Source organism: Rhinoraja longicauda, chromosome 2 (assembly GCF_053455715.1).
Source record: "Rhinoraja longicauda isolate Sanriku21f chromosome 2, sRhiLon1.1, whole genome shotgun sequence".
In the NCBI taxonomy this organism is placed as follows: Eukaryota; Metazoa; Chordata; class Chondrichthyes; order Rajiformes; family Arhynchobatidae; genus Rhinoraja; species Rhinoraja longicauda.
The window spans coordinates 4,904,740-4,921,803 of record NC_135954.1 but is presented as its reverse complement, the minus strand read 5'-3'; the positions used below and the strand labels follow the sequence as shown (position 1 = coordinate 4,921,803).

At 49.9% G+C, this 17,064-nt stretch overlaps 1 protein-coding gene across 1 annotated transcript in view; it reads left to right on the top strand.

Moving 5' to 3' along the window:
* The first annotated feature begins 7,166 nt into the window (after positions 1–7,166).
* tmem170b (transmembrane protein 170B) overlaps positions 7,167–17,064 on the top strand; it is a 33,857-nt gene continuing 23,959 nt past the window's right edge. The window contains exon 1 of the mRNA XM_078414371.1: positions 7,167–7,626. Coding sequence (XP_078270497.1) covers positions 7,362–7,626 — 265 coding nt within the window. The 5' untranslated portion in view covers positions 7,167–7,361. The remainder of the gene's footprint in view (positions 7,627–17,064) is intronic.

The window sequence follows — 17,064 nt, the reverse complement described above, 5'->3', positions numbered from 1 at the left end:
CTCTGTGAAACGTCACCTGTCCACGTTCTCCACAGATGCTGCCTGACCCGCTGAGTTACTCCAGCACTCTGTGAAATGTCACCTATCCATGTTCTCCACAGATGCTGCCTGACCCGCTGAGTTACTCCAGCACTCTGTGAAACGTCACCTATCCACGTTCTCCACAGATGCTGCCTGACCCGCTGAGTTACTCCAGCATTTTGTGTCTGTCTTCATCTCATTGGGATAATAGTGGCTCCAACAGAAGTCTCTATAGATGAATATCAAGTCCACTCCTCATTAACTCCATTTATCACAGTGATTTAATGACCCGGTGATTTATTAGCAAATAAAACAGCGAAGAACATCGTCAATAAGAACAAATGGTCCAGTGAAATATTAGCAGTTGGAAACTTTTTATGAGTTTAGTTAGTTTAGTTTAGTTTAGAGATACAGCGTGGAAACAGGCCCTTCGGCCCACCGTGTCCATGCCATCCAGCGATCCCCACACACTAGCACAATCCTACACACACACACACACACACACACACACACACACACACACCACACACACACACACACGCGACAATTTCAGAATCCAATCAACCTACAAACCCTCATGTCTTTGTCTTAGAGTCCTAGAGTCATAGAGTGATACAGTGTGGAAACAGGCCCTTCGGCCCAACTTGCCCATACCGGCCACCATGTTCCATCTAGCACTAGTCCCACCTGCCTGCGTTTGGTCCATATCCCTCCAACCTGTCCTATCCATGTACCTGTCTGACTGTTTCTCAAACGTTGGGATAGTCCCTTCCTCAACTACCTTTGTGATGTGGGAGGAATGATCAGCCATGATCACATTGAATGGCGGTGTTGGCTCAAAGGGCCGAATGGCCTCCTCCTGCACCTATTGTCTATTGAAACCGGAGTGCCTGAGGAAGCCCACTTTAGTTTAGAGATACAGCGCGGAAACAGGCCCTTCGGCCCACCGGGATCCGCGCCGACCAGCAATCCCCGCACACTAACACTGTCCTACACACACTAGGGACAATTTTTACATTTGTACCAAGAGCCAATTACCTACAAACCTGTACGTCTTTGGAGTGTGGGAGGAAACCGAAGATCTCGGAGAAAACCCACGCATGTCACGGGGGGAACGTACAAACTCTGTACAGACGGGCGCCCGTAGTCGGGATCGAACCCGGGTCTCCGGCGCTGCATTCGCTGTGAGGCAGCGACTCTATCGCTGCGCCACTGCGACCGGCCACTAGGTCACAGGGGGGGCGTGCAGACCGCGGCCTGTAGGGGGAGCTGTCGTGCCGGCGACGGTGGACACAGTGGATGAGTAAGGGGCCAGTGAGAGAGGGAACCGAGGGGCTTACCCTCATTACGCACCCTCTAGGTTGGCTGGGGAGGAAGCCCCCCCTCTGGGGTAGGGAAGCTGAAGAATCAAAGCGGTCACCTCTGTGTAGAGCCACAGGAGATGGGCGAGGTCCTAAATGAATATTAGGGCGGCACGGTGGCGCAGCGGTAGAGTTGCCGCCTTACAGTGAATGCAGCGCCAGAGACCCGGGTTCCATCCCGACTACGGGCGCCGTCTTGTACGGAGTTTGTACGTTCTCCTTGTGACCTGCGTGGGTTTTCTCTGAGATCTTCGGTTTCCTCCCACACTCCAAAGACGTACAGGTTTGTAGGTTAATTGGCTTGGTATAAATGTAAAAATCGTCCCTAGTGGGTGTAGGATAGTGTTAGTGTGCGGGATCGCTGGTCGGCGCGGACCCGGTGGGCCGAAAGGGCCTGTTTCCGCGCTGTATCTCTAAACTAAAATAAGTATTTCTCCCCTGTATTTACCAAGGAGAAAGACAGTAGGACAGATGAAATTGGTGCAGTCACTGGAAGTGCCTTGAGAGCAGTCAGGGTTACTGTCGAAGAAGTACTGAAGGCACTGTCGTGTTTGAAGGTAGACAAATCTCCAGGCCCTGATCTGATATATCCGAGGACATTGTGGGAAACTAGAGAGGAAATTGCCAGGAGCCCTGGTTGAAATTTTCGTGTCGTCCTTAAATACAGGAGAGGTGCCCGAAGACTGGAGGGTGGCAAATGTTGTGCCTCTTTTCAAGAAGGGCTGCAGGGGAAATGCTGGGAACTCTAGGCCGGTGAGCTTAACATCTGCAGTTGGAAAGTTACTGGAGAGTATTCTGAGGGACAGGATGTACAGCCATTTGGATGGGCAAGGGCTGATTTGGGAGAGTCAGTATGGTTTTGTACATGGGAGGTCGTGTCTCACAGATCTGATTGATTTTTTTGAAGACGTGACCAAAAAGGTCGGTGAGGGCAGAGCTGTAGATGTTGTGAACATGGACTTCAGTGAGGCGTTCGACAAGGTTCCGCATGGCAGGCTGCTCTGGAAGGTTAGACCGCATGGGATCCATGGAGAGATAGCTGAATGGATAGCAAATTGGCTCCATGGAAGGAAGCAGAGGGTGATGGTGGAAGGTTGCTTCTCGGACTGGAGGCCTGTGACTAGTCGTGTGCCTCAGGGTTCGGTGCTGGGCCCGTTACTGTTTGTCATCTACATCGATGATTTGGATACAACTGGTTTGTTTCCTACCTCAAAGATAGGAGTTTCGCCATCAACATAGGCAATTATTCCTCTCCCCAGCTAGCCTCTCCTGCGGGGTTCCACAAGGCTCCATCCTAGGCCCCATTCTCTTCTCTCTATACATGCTCCCCCTTGGCCAAATCATTCAAAGGGCACGGCATTTCTTTCCACTGCTATGCGGATGACACACAGCTTTTATCTCCCCCTGAAACCCAACAACCGGTCAAATTTAATCAGCCTCATGCACTGCCTTGAGGACATAAAATGTTGGATGGAACAGAACTTCCTTCAATTAAATGAGAGCAAGTCTGAGGTCATCCTATTCGGCCCCCCTGACTCCATTAAAACGATAACAGGCAGCCTTGGAAGCCTATCCTCCCTAGTCAAACCGCATGTCAAAAACCTTGGCGTGATATTTGCCCTCTGCATTAAAGTTTGACAAGCAAGTCAACGCTGTGTAAAAGCCAGCTTCTTCCAGCTTTGTACCATAGCTAAAATCAAACTATTCCTCCAATTTGACGACATTGAAAACATCATCCACGCTTTCATTTCCTCCCGCCTAGACTACTGCAACTCCCTATACACTGGGATCAGCCAATCTTCCCTGTCCCGCCTGCAATTGGTCCAAAACGCCGCAGCGAGACTCCTGACGGGTACCCGTAAAAGGGACCACATCACCCCGATTCTGGCCTCTCTCCACTGGCTCCCTGTACGGTACAGAATCAACTTCAAGCTCCTCCTATTCACATACAAAGCCCTAGATGGGCTTGCCCCCCCCCCCCCCCCCCCCCCCCCCCCCACTTTATCAAAATCTTCTAACCACCTCTCTATCGTCCAGGTCCCTCAGGTCGGCCGACTTGGGGCTACTGACTATCCCGCGGTCTAGGCTTAAGCTCAGGGGTGACCGCGCTTTTGCGGTTGCAGCTCCGAGACTGTGGAACAGCATCCCTCTCCCCATCAGAACTGCCCCCTTCATCGACTCCTTTAAGTCCAGGCTCAAAACCTATTTCTACTCCCTAGCGTTTGAGGGCCCCCTCTGAGGGGGCGCTGTGAACTGTTTATATATGTGCTGTTATGTTTGTGTGTCATTGTAATATTCGTTCTTAGTACCTGACCTGATGTACAGCACTTTGGTCAACGTGGGTTGTTTTTAAATGTGCTATACAAATAAAATTGACTTGACTTGATTTGGATGAGAACGTACAGGGCAAGATTAGCAAGTTTGCTGATGATACAAAAGTGGGTGGTTTTTGCAGATAGTAAAGATGGTTGTGAATGATTGCAGCAGGATCTGGATCGATTGGCCAGGTGGGCGGAGGAATGGTTGATGGAATGTAATACAGAGAAGTGTGAGGTGTTGCATTTTGGGACGTCGAACAAGGGAAGGACCTACACAGTAAATGATAGGCCTCTGGGTAGTGTTGTAGAGAGGAGGGATCTAGGAGCACAGGTGCATGGTCCTTGAAGGTCGTGTCGCAGGTAGATAAGGTGGTCAAAAAGGCTTCTGGCACTTTGGCCTTCATCAGTCAGAGTACTGAGTATAGAAGTTGGAGGTCACGTTGCAGTTGTATAAGACGTTGGTGAGACCGCATTTAAAATATCGTGTTCAGTTCTGGGCACCATGTTAGAGGATATTGTCAAGCTTGAAAGGGTTCAGAAAAGATTTACGAGGATGTTGCCAGGACTAGAAGGGTGTGAGCTACAGGGAGAGGTTGAGTAGTCTGGGTCTTTATTCCATGGAACACAGGAGGATGAGGGGAGATCTTATAGAGGTGTACAAAATCATGAGAGGAATAGATCGGGTAGATTCACAGAATCTCTTGCCCAGAGTAGGGGAATCGAGGACCAGAGGACATAGTTTCAAGGTGAAGGGGGAAAAGATTTAATAGGAATCTGAAGGGTAACTTTTTCACACAGAGGGTGGTTGCCAGAGGAGGTAGTTGAGGCAGGGACTATCCCATCATTTAGGAAGCAGTTAAACAGGTACATGGATAGGACAGGTTTGGAGGGATATTGACCAAGCGCAGGCAAGTGGGACTAGTGTAGCTGGGACATTGTTGGCCGGTGTGGGCGAGTTGGGCCGAAGGGCCTGTTTCCACACTGTATCACACTACAGTATGAAAACAGACCTTTCGGCCCAACTTGCCGACACCGGCCAAACATGTCCCACCAGCACCAGTTCCACCTGCCTGAACTTGGCCCATTTCCCTCTAAACCTATCTTTTGACTTTATGTTGTTTGAAGAAGGGTCTCGACACGAAATGGCACCCATTCCTTCCCTCCAGAGATGCTGCCTGCTCCGCTGAGTTACTCCAGCATTTTATAAGGTCATAAGTAATAGGAGCAGAATAAGGCCATTCGGCCCATCAAGTCTACTCCGCCATTTAGGGGCGGCACGGTAGCGCAGCGGTAGAGTTGCTGCTTTACAGCGAATGCAGCGCCGGAGACTCAGGTTCGATCCTGACTACGGGTGCTGCACTGTAAGGAGTTTGTACGTTCTCCCCGTGACCTGCGTGGGTTTTCTCCGAGATCTTCGGTTTCCTCCCTCACTCCAAAGACGTACAGGTATGTAGGTTAATTGGCTGGGTAAATGTAAAAATTGTCCCTAGTGGGTGTAGGATAGTGTTAATGTACGGGGATCGCTGGGCGGCACGGACTTGGAGGGCCGAAAAGGCCTGTTTCCGGCTGTATATATATGATATGATATGATATTCAATCATGGCTGATCCATCTCCCCCTCCGAACACCATTCTCCTGCCTTCTCTCCATATCCGGTCAGCGTCTATCTTTGATGTAAACCAGCATCTGCCAAACAAGTTAAACACAAAATGCTGGAGTAACTCAGCGGGTCAGGCAGCATCGCTGGAGGGAAGGAATGGGTGACGTTTCGTGTCGAGACCCTTCTTCAGACTGCTGAAGTCTGAAGATTGCAGTCTGAAGAAGGGTTCTGACCTCAAAACATCACCCATTCCTTCTCTCCAGAGATGCTGCCTGACCCGCTGAGTTACTCCAGCATTTTAGAATCGGCCTCCACTGCCCTCTGTGGCAGAGAATTCCACAAATTCACAACTCTCAGGGTGAAAAAGTTCCTTCTCACCTCAGTTTTAAATGGCCTCCCCTTTATTCTTAGACTGTGTGGCTCCTGGTTCTGGACTCCCCCAACATTGGGAACATTTTGTTTGTGTCTTGTGTTCTTTTTTGTGTGTGACTGCTATGTAGTTTCGTTCGGTACCTTGGTACCGAATGACAAATAAAGCTCTGTTGAACTGTTGTTGTTGAACTGTTGTTGAACTGTTGAATTTTTCCTGCATCTAGCTTATCCAATCCTTTTATAATTTTATACGTGTCTATAAGATTTTGTGTCTCGATGTTGGGGGGAGTCCAGAACCAGTGGTCACACAATCTAAGAATAAAAGGGAGGCCATTTAAAACTGAGATGAGGAAAAACTTTTTCACCCAGCGAGTTGTGAATTTGTGGAATTCTCTGCCACAGAGGGCAGTGGAGGCCGATTCACTGGATGGATTTAAAAGAGAGAGTTAGATAGAGCTCTGGGGGCTAGTGGAATCAAGGGATATGGAGACAGGTTACTGATTGTGAATGAATAGCCATTATCACAATGAATGACGGTGCTGGCTCGAAGGGCCGAATGGCCTCCTCCTGCACCTAATTTCTATGTTTGTATGGTTGCATGTTTGTATGTTTGTATGTTTGTATGTTTCTGTTTGTATATTTCTATGTTTCTATGTTTGTATGTTTGTGTTTCTACGTTTGTATGTTTCTACGTTTGTATGTTTGTATGTTTGTATGTTTGTATGTTTCTACGTTTGTATGTTTGTATGTTTGTATGTTTCTACATTTGTATGTTTGTATGTTTGTATGTTTGTATGTTTGTATGTTTGTATGAAACATAGAAACATAGAAAATAGGTGCAGGAGTAGGCCATTTGGCCCTTCGAGCCTGCACCGCCATTCAATATGATCATGGCTGATCATCCAACTCAGTAACATGTACCTGCCTTCTCTCCATACCCCCTGATCCCTTTAGCCACAAGGGCCACATCTAACTCCCTCTTAAATATAGCCAATGAACTGGCCTCAACTACCTTCTGTGGCAGAGAATTCCACAGACTCACCACTCTCTGTGTGAAGAAATGTTTTCTCATCTCGGTCCTAAAAGACTTCCCCCTTATCCTTAAGCTGTGACCCCTGGTTCTGGACTCCCCCAACATCGGGAACAATCTTCCCGCATCTAGCCTGTCCAACCCCTTAAGAATTTTATATGTTTCAATAAGATCCCCCCTCAGTCTTCTAAATTTCAGCGAGTACAAGCCTAGTATGTTTGTATAAGCGAGTATGTTTGTACGTTTGTATGGTACTTGTGGGGGGGAAAAGCTGTTTTGATGTCTGGCTGTGGCCGCGTGGGAAATCCCTTTAACTGAGAGAGAGAGAATAAAGCAACTGCCAGTCAGATATGTGCGAGTGCAATCGCCTTTAAGTGTGGCAGGGTTGTGGTGAAGGCGTTCACTGCTGTGTGGGAGCAGTGTACAGACAGAGAGAGAGAGAGAGAGAGAGACACACACACACACACACACACACACACACACACACACACAGAGGGAGAGGGGCTGGTGTGACTTAGCAGTGGCCGGGAGACTGTCTGCTCTCTGTAGCCCTGTGTGTTCACTGTGTGTGTCTCTCTGTCTGTGTCTGTCTCTCTGTGTGTGTGTGTTGGTGTGTGTGGTTGCAGGCTTGCAGGCAGTCTGTATCCCTCTGCACACCAATGCCGGGCCCTCGGGAGGAGAAGAGACAGAGGCTGGAGCAGAGACAGGAGCTGGAGCAGAGACAGGGGCTGGAGCAGAGACAGAGGCTGGAGCAGAGACAGGAGCTGGAGCAGAGACAGAGGCTGGAGCAGAGACAGGAGCTGGAGCAGAGGCTACTACAGCAGCAGCAGCAGCGGGCCATGCCAGCCAGCGACTACTCCATCAATCTGACTGTGCAGCAAGTCCTCAGTCTGTGGGCGCACGGAACCCTGCGGCACTTCACTGGTACCTGGGCTGGGAGAGGGGTGGGGGAAGAGGGGTGGGGGGAGAGGGATGGGGGGAGTGGGGTGGGGGAGAGGGGGAGAAAGGGGGAGGAGGGAGAGGGGGGGAGGGGGAGAGGGGTGGGGAGAGGGGGAGAAGGGGAGAGGGGGAAAGGGAGAGGGGGAAAGGAAAAGGAAGGGGGTAGAGAGAGATGGGGTTTGGGGGGAGAGAGGGGGATTAGAGGGAGAGGGGAGTGGAGGGAGAGGGGGGATTAGAGGGAGAGAGGGGGGGTTAAAGGGTGAGGGGTGGAGAGAGGGGAATGGGATAGAGAGTGGGATAGAGAGGGGGAGTGGGGAGAGGGGGAGAGGGAGATGGGGAGAGGGGTCAGTGGGAGAGGGGGGAGAGGGGGGAGAGGGGGGTGGGAGATGGATGGGGAGAGGGAGAGAAGGGGAGAGGGGTGGTGGGGAGAGGGGGAAAGGAAAAGGAAGGGGAAAGAGAGAGGGAGATTAGAGGAGAGAGAGTTAGGGGAGAGAGAGGGTTAGTGAAAAGGAAGGAGGGAGAGGGTTTGGGGAGGAGAGAGGGGGATTAGAGGGAGAGAGAGGGTTAGAGGGGGGGGTTAGAGGGAGAGAGGGGATGTTAGGGGGAGACGGGTGGGAGAGGGTTGGGGAGGGGAAGGGGAGAGAGGGAGGGGGGGGGTTGAGGGGGAGAGGTGGCACTAGAGTATTGGAGGTTAGGGCTGGCGGGATGGAGGGAGGGGTGGAGAGGATTGGAGGGGATAGGGACAGGGGAACAGAGGGAGGGGAGAGGGGTAGGTGGATGAGAGAGGGGAGGTAGGTGGAGGATGGGGCAGTGTGGGGGGGGAGGTAGTGGGCAGAGGGAGGTGGGATAGGAAGGGAGGGGATAAGAGGGGAGGGGGATGAGGTGGACGTGGGGGGGTGAGGGGTAGAGGGAGAGGAGAGGGGGTAGAGCTTAGTGGGACGAGGGGGGTGGAGGGGGGAGAGCTTAGGGTTGGGGGAGGATGAGAGGATGGGGGGAGGATGAGAGGATGGGGGGAGGAATGGAGGAGGTTGGTGGGATAGGAGGGGGGGGAGAGACAATAGATGCAGGAGGAGGCCATTCGGCCCTTCGAGCCAGCACCGCCATTCAATGTGATCATGGCTGATCATTCTCAATCAGTACCCCGTTCCTGCCTTCTCCCCATACCCCCTGACTCCGCGTTCCTTAAGAGCTCTATCCAGCGCTCTCTTGAATGTATTCAGAGAACTGGCCTCCACTGCCTTCTGAGGCAGAGAATTCCACAGATTCACATCTCTCTGACTGAAAACGTTTTTCCTCATCTCCGTTCTAAATGGCCGACCCCTTATTCTTAAACTGTGGCCCCTTGTTCTGGACTCCCCCCAACATTGGGAACATGTTTCCTGCCTCTAACGTGTCCAACCCCTTAATAATCTTATACGTTTCGATAAGATCCCCTCTCATCCTTCTAAATTCCAGTGTATACAAGGGGGAGGGTGGTTAGGGGGGGAGAGAGAGGGGGTTAGGGAGAGAGGGAGGGAGGGAGGGAGGGATGGATGGCAGACACTAAATGCTGGAGTAACTCAGCAGGACAGGCAGCATCTCTGGAGAGAAGAACGTCAACTACATCATTCAATCATGGCTGATCTATCTCTCCCTCCCAACCCCATTCTCCTGCCTTCTCCCCGTAACCCCTGACACCCGCACTAATCAAGAGTCTATCTATCTCTGCTTTAAAAATATCCACTGACCCGGCCTCCATAAAGAATTGATAATGAATCCCACAGATTCACCACCCTCTGACGACAGAAATTTCTCCTCATCTCCTTCCTAAAAGAACGTCCTTTAATTCCGAGGCTGCGATCGGATAATACATTGTGCAGGAAGGAACTGCAGATGCTGGTTTAAACCGAAGACAGACACAAAATGCTGGAGTAACTCAGCAGGTCAGGCAGCATCATCTCTGCAGAGAAGGAATGGGCGACGTTTCGGGTCAAGACGTCTGTTCTCCTGATGGAAGGAAGGGAGGGGGGGTTACAGGGTAGGAGAGAGTGACAACTGACAATAGGTGCAGGAGGAGGCCATTCGGCCCTTCGAGCCAGCACCACCATTCAATGTGATCATGGCTGATCATTCACAATCAGTACCCCGTTCCTGCCTTCTCCCCATACCCCCTGACTCCGCTATCCTTAAGAGCTCTATCTAACTCTCTCTTGAAAGCATCCGGAGAATTGGCCTCCACTGCCTTCTGAGGCAGAGAATTCCACAGATTTACAACTCTCTGACTGAAAAGGTTTTTCCTCATCTCCATTCTAAATGGCCTACCCCTTATTCTTAAACTGTGGCCCCTGGTTCTGGACCCCCCAACATTGTGAACATGTTTTCTGCCTCTAACGTGTCCAACCCCTTAATAATCTTATATGTTTCGATTAGATCCCCTCTCATCCTTCTAAATTCCAGTGTATACAAGCCCAGTCGCTCCAGTCTTTCAACATATGACAGTCCCGCCATTCCGGATTAACCTAGTAAACCTACGCTGCACGCCCTCAATAGCAAGAATATCCTTCCTCAAATTTGGAGACCAAAACTGCACACAGTACTCCAGGTGCGGTCTCACTAGGGCCCTGTACAACTGCAGAAGGACCTCTTTGCTCCTATACTCAACTCCTCTTGTTATGAAGGCTAACATTCCATTGGCTTTCTTCACTGCCTGCTGTACCTGCATGCTTCCTTTCAGTGACTGATGCACTAGGACACCCAGATCTCGTTGTACGTCCCCTTTTCCTAACTTGACACCATTCAGATAATAATCTGCCTTCCTATTCTTACCACCAAAGTGGATAACCTCACACTTATCCACATTAAACTGCATCTGCCATGCCATGGGAGGGAGGGGAGCGGGGATAGGGGGGGAGGGGATGATGGGGGGAGAGAGGGGACCGGGATGTGGAGAATGGGAGGGAAGGGGGGGAAGAGGAGGGGAGAGGGAAGGGGTGAGGGAAGGGGGGAGGTAAGAGGGGAGCAGAGGATGAGGTAGGAGAGGGGTGAGGGAGGAGGAGGGGGTTGGAAAGGGAAGGAGGTGGGGGAGGGAGAAAGGATAGGAGAGGGGTGTGGAAGGGGGTGGGAGGAAGGAGAGGTGGAGAGAGAGATGAGGGTTGGGGGAGATAGGGGGGGAGGGGTAGGGGGAGGAGGGGAGGGGGTTAGAATGAAGGGGATGGGCAGGGGAGGGAGAGAGGGTTGGTGGGAGAGGAGGGGATAGAATCGTAGAGTGATACAGAGTGGAAACAGGCCCTTCGGCCCAACTTCCCACACCGGCCAATATGTCCCATCTACACTAGTCCCACCTGCCTGCGTTTGGTCCATATCCCTCCAAACCTGTCCTATCCATGTACCTGTCAAACTGTTTCTTAAAGATGGGATAGTCCCAGCCTCAACTACCTCCTCTGGCAGCTTGTTCCATGCACCCACCACCCTCTGTGTGGAAAAAGTTACCCCTCGGGTTCCTATTAAATCTTTCCCCCTTCACCTTGAACCTATGTCCTCTGGTCCTCGATTTACCTACTCTGGGCAAGAGACTCTGATGGGGGAAGGTGAAGGGTAGATGGGCAGGGTGGGCAGGAAAGGGGGGAGTGGTAAGATGAAGGAGAGGGGGAGAAAGAGAGATTTTGGGGGGGGGGGGGGGGTGGGGAAGAGGGAGGCTGCATTGCATCCATTTAATGTAACAATATTGGACAGGTACCAAATGCCCACAATGTTAATTCACAACTCTCGATGCATGAAAACTGGTTAAAATCCCTCCCTCCTTCCACCCCTCCCTCCCTCCCTCCCTCCCTCCCTCCCTCCCTCCCTCCCTCCCTCCCTCCCTCCCTCCCTCCCTCCCTCCCTCCCTCCCTCCCTCCCTCCCTCCCTCCCTCCCTCCCTCCCATCTTTCCTCCTTCCCTCCTTCCCTCCTTTCACCCCCCCCTCCTCTCCTCCCCCCTCCCCCTCAGAAGAGCAAATGCAGCTTTAAAACAAACCCCCATTGCAATAATTCCCCTTAAGGATAATGATGAGTAAAGAGTTAATTACATTACTCTCTGGAGTAAGTGCTGAGGAAATAGGAAACGGTGTTGTAAATTATACATTGAACAGCCAGCCCGACAGAGTTGTTCATGGTCATTGTAAACGACAGTATTGGGCTTGTAAAGCCAGTCTAATAATCAAAGGCCCCAGGTAGACACACAATGCTGGAGTAACTCAGCGGGTCAGGCAGCATGTCTGGAGAACATGGATAGATGACGTTTTGGGTCGAGACCCTTCTTCAGACTGAGTGTCGGGTGTTGATAATCTCAGTCTGAGGTAGTGTAAGAAAATAACTGCAGATGCTGGCACAAATCGAAGGTATTTATTTCACAAAATGCCGGAGTAACTCAGCAGGTCAGGCAGCATCTCAGGAGAGAAGGAATTGGTGACTTTTCGGGTCGAGACCCTTCTTCAGACTGAAGACCCGAAACGTCACCCATTCCTTCTCTCCTGAGATACTGCCTGACCTGCTGAGTTACTCCGGCATTTTGTGAAATAAATACCTTCAGTCTGAGGAAGGGTCTCGACCCAAAACGTCACCCGTTCCTTTTTCTCCAGAGATGCTGCCTGACCCGCTGAGTGACTCCAGCTTTTTGTGTCCATTTTCGGTTTAAACCAGCATCTGCAGATCTTTCCTACAAATTAATAATCAAAGGCCAGTTAGCAACCATTTATTTTGCTCCATTCAGTTGAGTTTATTGTCATGTGTACTGAGGTACAGCGAAAAGCTTTTGTTGCGTGCTAGCCAGTCAGCGGAAAGACAACACGCGATTACAATCGAGCCATTTACAGTGTACAGATACATGATAAAGGGAATAACGTTCAGTGCAAGGTAAAGCCAGCAAAGTCCGATCAAGGATAGTCCGAGGGTCACCAATGAGGTAGATAGTAGTTCAGCACTGCTCTCTGGTTGTGGTAGGATGGTTCAGTCGTCTGATAACAGCCGGGAAGGACCTGTTTTGCACAAAGGGTGGTGGGTATATGGAACCAGGTTGAGGCTGGGACTATCCCAACTTTTATGAAACGGTTCGACAGGTACATGGATCGGACAGGTTTGCAGGGACATGGGCCAAACGTAAGCAGGTTCAGTTCTGAAGGAGGGTCTCGACCCCAAACGTCACCCATTCCTTCTCTCCAGAGATGCTGCCTGACCGGCTGAGTTACTCTGGCTTTTTGTGTCTATCTTGGGTTTAAACCAGCATCTGCAGTTCCGTCTTGCACATACTCGGTTCAGTTGAGTTTATTGTCATGTGTACCGAGGTACAGTGAAAAGCTTTTGTTGTGCGCTGGCTAGTGTAGATGGGACATGTTGGCCGGTGTGGGCAAGTTGGGCTGAAGGGCCTGTTTCCACGCTGTATCACTCAGGAGGGAGCTAGATAGAGCTCTTAAGGATAGCGGAGTCAGGGGGCATGGGGAGAAGGCAGGAACGGGGTACTGATTGAGAGTGATCAGCCATGATCACATTGAATGGCGATGCTGGCTCGAAGGGCCGAATGGCCTCCTCCTGCACCTATTGTCTATTGTCTATTGACTCTATATTTGCAAAAAGCAGTGTTTTTAGAAACTTTTGCTGCAAGTGTATTTTGAATTTTGTTATGCTATTGAAGGGTAAAACTGGGCATGATATTGGCTTTGGGGGCCTGCATTTGCAATATATTATAGAGTCATACAGCGTTTGCCAGCACTGGGCCTGTACTCACTGGAGTTTAGAAGAATGAGGGGGGACCTCATTGAGACAATAGACAATAGGTGCAGGAGGAGGCCATTCGGCCCTTCGAGCCAGCACCACCATTCAATGTGATCATGGCTGATCATTCTCAATCAGTACCCCGTTCCTGCCTTCTCCCCATACCCCCTGACTCCGCTATCCTTAAGAGCTCTATCTATCTCTCTCTTGAATGCATTCAGAGAATTGGCCTCCACTGCCTTCTGAGGCAGAGAATTCCACAGATTTACAACTCTCTGACTGAAAAAGTTTTTCCTCATCTCCGTTCTAAATGGCCTACCCCTTATTCTTAAACTGGCCCCTGGTTCTGGACTCCCCCAACATTGGGAACATGTTTCCTGCCTCTAAAGTGTCCAACCCCTTAATAATACAATACAATACAATACAATATATCTTTATTGTCATTGTACCCAGGGGTACAACGAGATTGGGAATGCGCCTCCCATACGATGCAATAATTTAAGTAATTACCAGCAACCCAACGAAACGAAACAATTGTAACAGTTTTCAGACTGGGTAAAGTGCAAGTTGATCTATGCGTTGTGGGGATAAATGGGTCCCTTTCGGAATGGCAGGCAGTGACCAGTGGGGTACCGCAAGGTTCGGTGCTGGGACCCCAGCTATTTACGATATACATTAATGACTTAGACGAAGGGATTAAAAGTACCATTAGCAAATTTGCAGATGATACTAAGTTGGGGGGTAGTGTGAATTGTGAGGAAGATGCAATAAGGCTGCAGGGTGACCTGGACAGGTTGTGTGAGTGGGCGGATACATGGCAGATGCAGTTTAATGTAGATAAGTGTGAGGTTATTCACTTTGGAAGTAAGAATAGAAAGGCAGATTATTATCTGAATGGTGTCAAGTTAGGAGGAGGGGGGGTTCAACGAGATCTGGGTGTCCTAGTGCATCAGTCAATGAAAGGAAGCATGCAGGTTCAGCAGGCAGTGAAGAAAGCCAATGGAATGTTGGCCTTCGTAACAAGAGGAGTTGAGTATAGGAGCAAAGAGGTCCTTCTACAGTTGTACCGGGCCCTGGTGAGACCGCACCTGGAGTACTGTGTGCAGTTTTGGTCTCCAAATTTGAGGAAGGATATTCTTGCTATGGAGGGCGTGCAGCGTAGGTTCACTAGATTAATTCCCGGAATGGCGGGACTGTCGTATGTTGAAAGGCTGGAGCGATTGGGCTTGTATACACTGGAATTTAGAAGGATGAGGGGGGATCTTATTGAAACATATAAGATAATTAGGGGATTGGACACATTAGAGGCAGATAACATGTTCCCAATGTTGGGGGAGTCCAGAACAAGGGGCCACAGTTTGAGAATAAGGGGTAGGCCATTTAGAACGGAGATGAGGAAGAACTTTTTCAGTCAGAGGGTGGTGAAGGTGTGGAATTCTCTGCCTCAGAAGGCAGTGGAGGCCAGTTCGTTGGATGCTTTCAAGAGAGAGCTGGATAGAGCTCTTAAGGATAGCGGAGTGAGGGGGTATGGGGAGAAGGCAGGAACGGGGTACTGATTGATAGTGATCAGCCATGATCGCATTGAATGGCGGTGCTGGCTCGAAGGGCTGAATGGCCTACTCCTGCACCTATTGTCTATTGTCTATTGTCTATTGCCATCCGGCTCAGCAGGACCGGTTCATAGCAGCTATGGCCCTATATGTTTCGATAAGATCCCCTCTCATCCTTCTAAATTCCAGTGTATACAAGCCTAGCCGCTCCAGTCTTTCAATGTATGACAGTCCCGAATAGTGAAAGGCCTGGATAGAGTGGATGTGGAGAGGATGTTTCCACTAGTGGGAGAGTCTAGGACCAGAGGGCACAGCCTCAGAATTAAAGGACGTTCCTTTAGGAAAGAGATGAGGAGGAATGTCTTTAGTCAGAGGGTGGTGAATCTGTGGAATTCTTTGCCACAGACGGCTGTGGAGGCCAAGTCAGTGGATATTTTTAAGGCGGAGATTGACAGATTCTTGATCAGTGCGGGTGTCAGGGGTTATGGGGAGAAGGCAGGAGAATGGGGTTAAGAGGGAGAGATAGATCAGCTATGATTGAATGGGTCGAATGGCCTAATTCTACTCCTTTTCCTTATGATCTCAGCGTGGAGTCACACAGGCCCTTCGGCCCAACTTGCCTGTACTGTCCGACAAGTCCCATCTTCACGAAAATGAGCACCACCCCCCACTCCCTTGGGAATTTGGCCTCAGTACCTTTTCTCGCGCTGTTAATTTTGCTCAGTATGTCGAGATTCTTCTAGATAGTCATGAGGGTTTGTCATAATTGCCGAATTGTCTGTGAGACAACGCACATATATAATAAACAAATAAATCAAAAGAGAATGGGTTGCATTGAAATTAAAATGGGATTTCCCTAGCATAGACTTCAGGAAGGATGTCCTCGCTATTGAGGCAGTGCAGCGTAGGTTCACCAGGTTAATCCCCGGGATGGCGGGACTGTCATACGAGGAAAGATTGGAAAGACTGGGCTTGTATTCACTGGAGTTTAGAAGGATGAGAGGGGATCTTATAGAGACGTATAAAATATATAACAAGCTAGATGCAGGAAAAATGTTCCCAATGTTGGAGTCCAGAACTGGGGGCCACACAGTCTAAGAATAAAGGGGAGGCCATTTAAAACTGAGGTGAGAAGAAACTTTTTCACCCAGAGAGTTGTGAATTTGTGGAATTCTCTGCCACAGAAGGCAGTGGAGGCCGAATCACTGGATGGATTTAAGAGAGTTAGATAGAGCTCTAGGGGCTAGCGGAATCAAGGGATATGGGGAGAAGGCCGGCACGGGTTACTGATTGTGGATGATCAGCCATGATCACAATGAATGGCGGCGCTGGCTCGAAGGGCTGAATGGCCTCCTCCTGCACCTACTTTCTATGTTTTTATGTTTAGATTTGATGGGCCGAATAGACTCCTTCTGTTTTGCGAAAAGACGGCTGCTAGTTTGGTCAAGTGGAAAGATGTGCTGTAACCTCTGGTCCTCGACTCTCCACATCCACTATCCTCTCCACATTCAGTCTATCCAGGTATTTCACTGTTCAATAAGTTTCATTGAGGGCCCAGAGGAAGTTTACAAGAATGATCCCAGGAATGAGAGGGTTAACGTTTGTTGACCGTTTGTCGGAACTGGGCCTGTACTCGCTGGAGACCTCATTGAAACTTACCGAATAGTGAAAGGCCTGGATAGAGTGGATATGGAGAGGATGTTTCCACTAGTGGGAGAGTCTAGGACCAGAGGGCACAGCCTCAGAATTAAAGGACGTACCTTTAGAAAGGAAATGAGGAGGAATTTCTCTAGTCAGAGGGTGGTGAATCTGTGGGATTTCATTGCCACAGATGGCTGTTAAGGCCAAGAAAATTTTAAGGTGAAGCAAGATAGATTCTTGATTAGTACGGGTGTCAGGGGTTGATGTGCAAGTCTTTGAGGGACACTTTGAGGCAGTACTTAAACCGTTTCTTCTGTCCTCCTACTGAGCGCTTGCCCTGACACAGTTCTCCATACAGAAGCTGTTTTGGCAGTCGACTCTCGGGCATTCAGCCATGATAGAATGACGGAGTAGACATGGTGGGCCGAATGGCCTAATTCTGCTACTAGAACGTATGAACTTGTGAAGGTGGAAAGGCAGAGTACATCGCTTTTAAAAGAAGCGTAG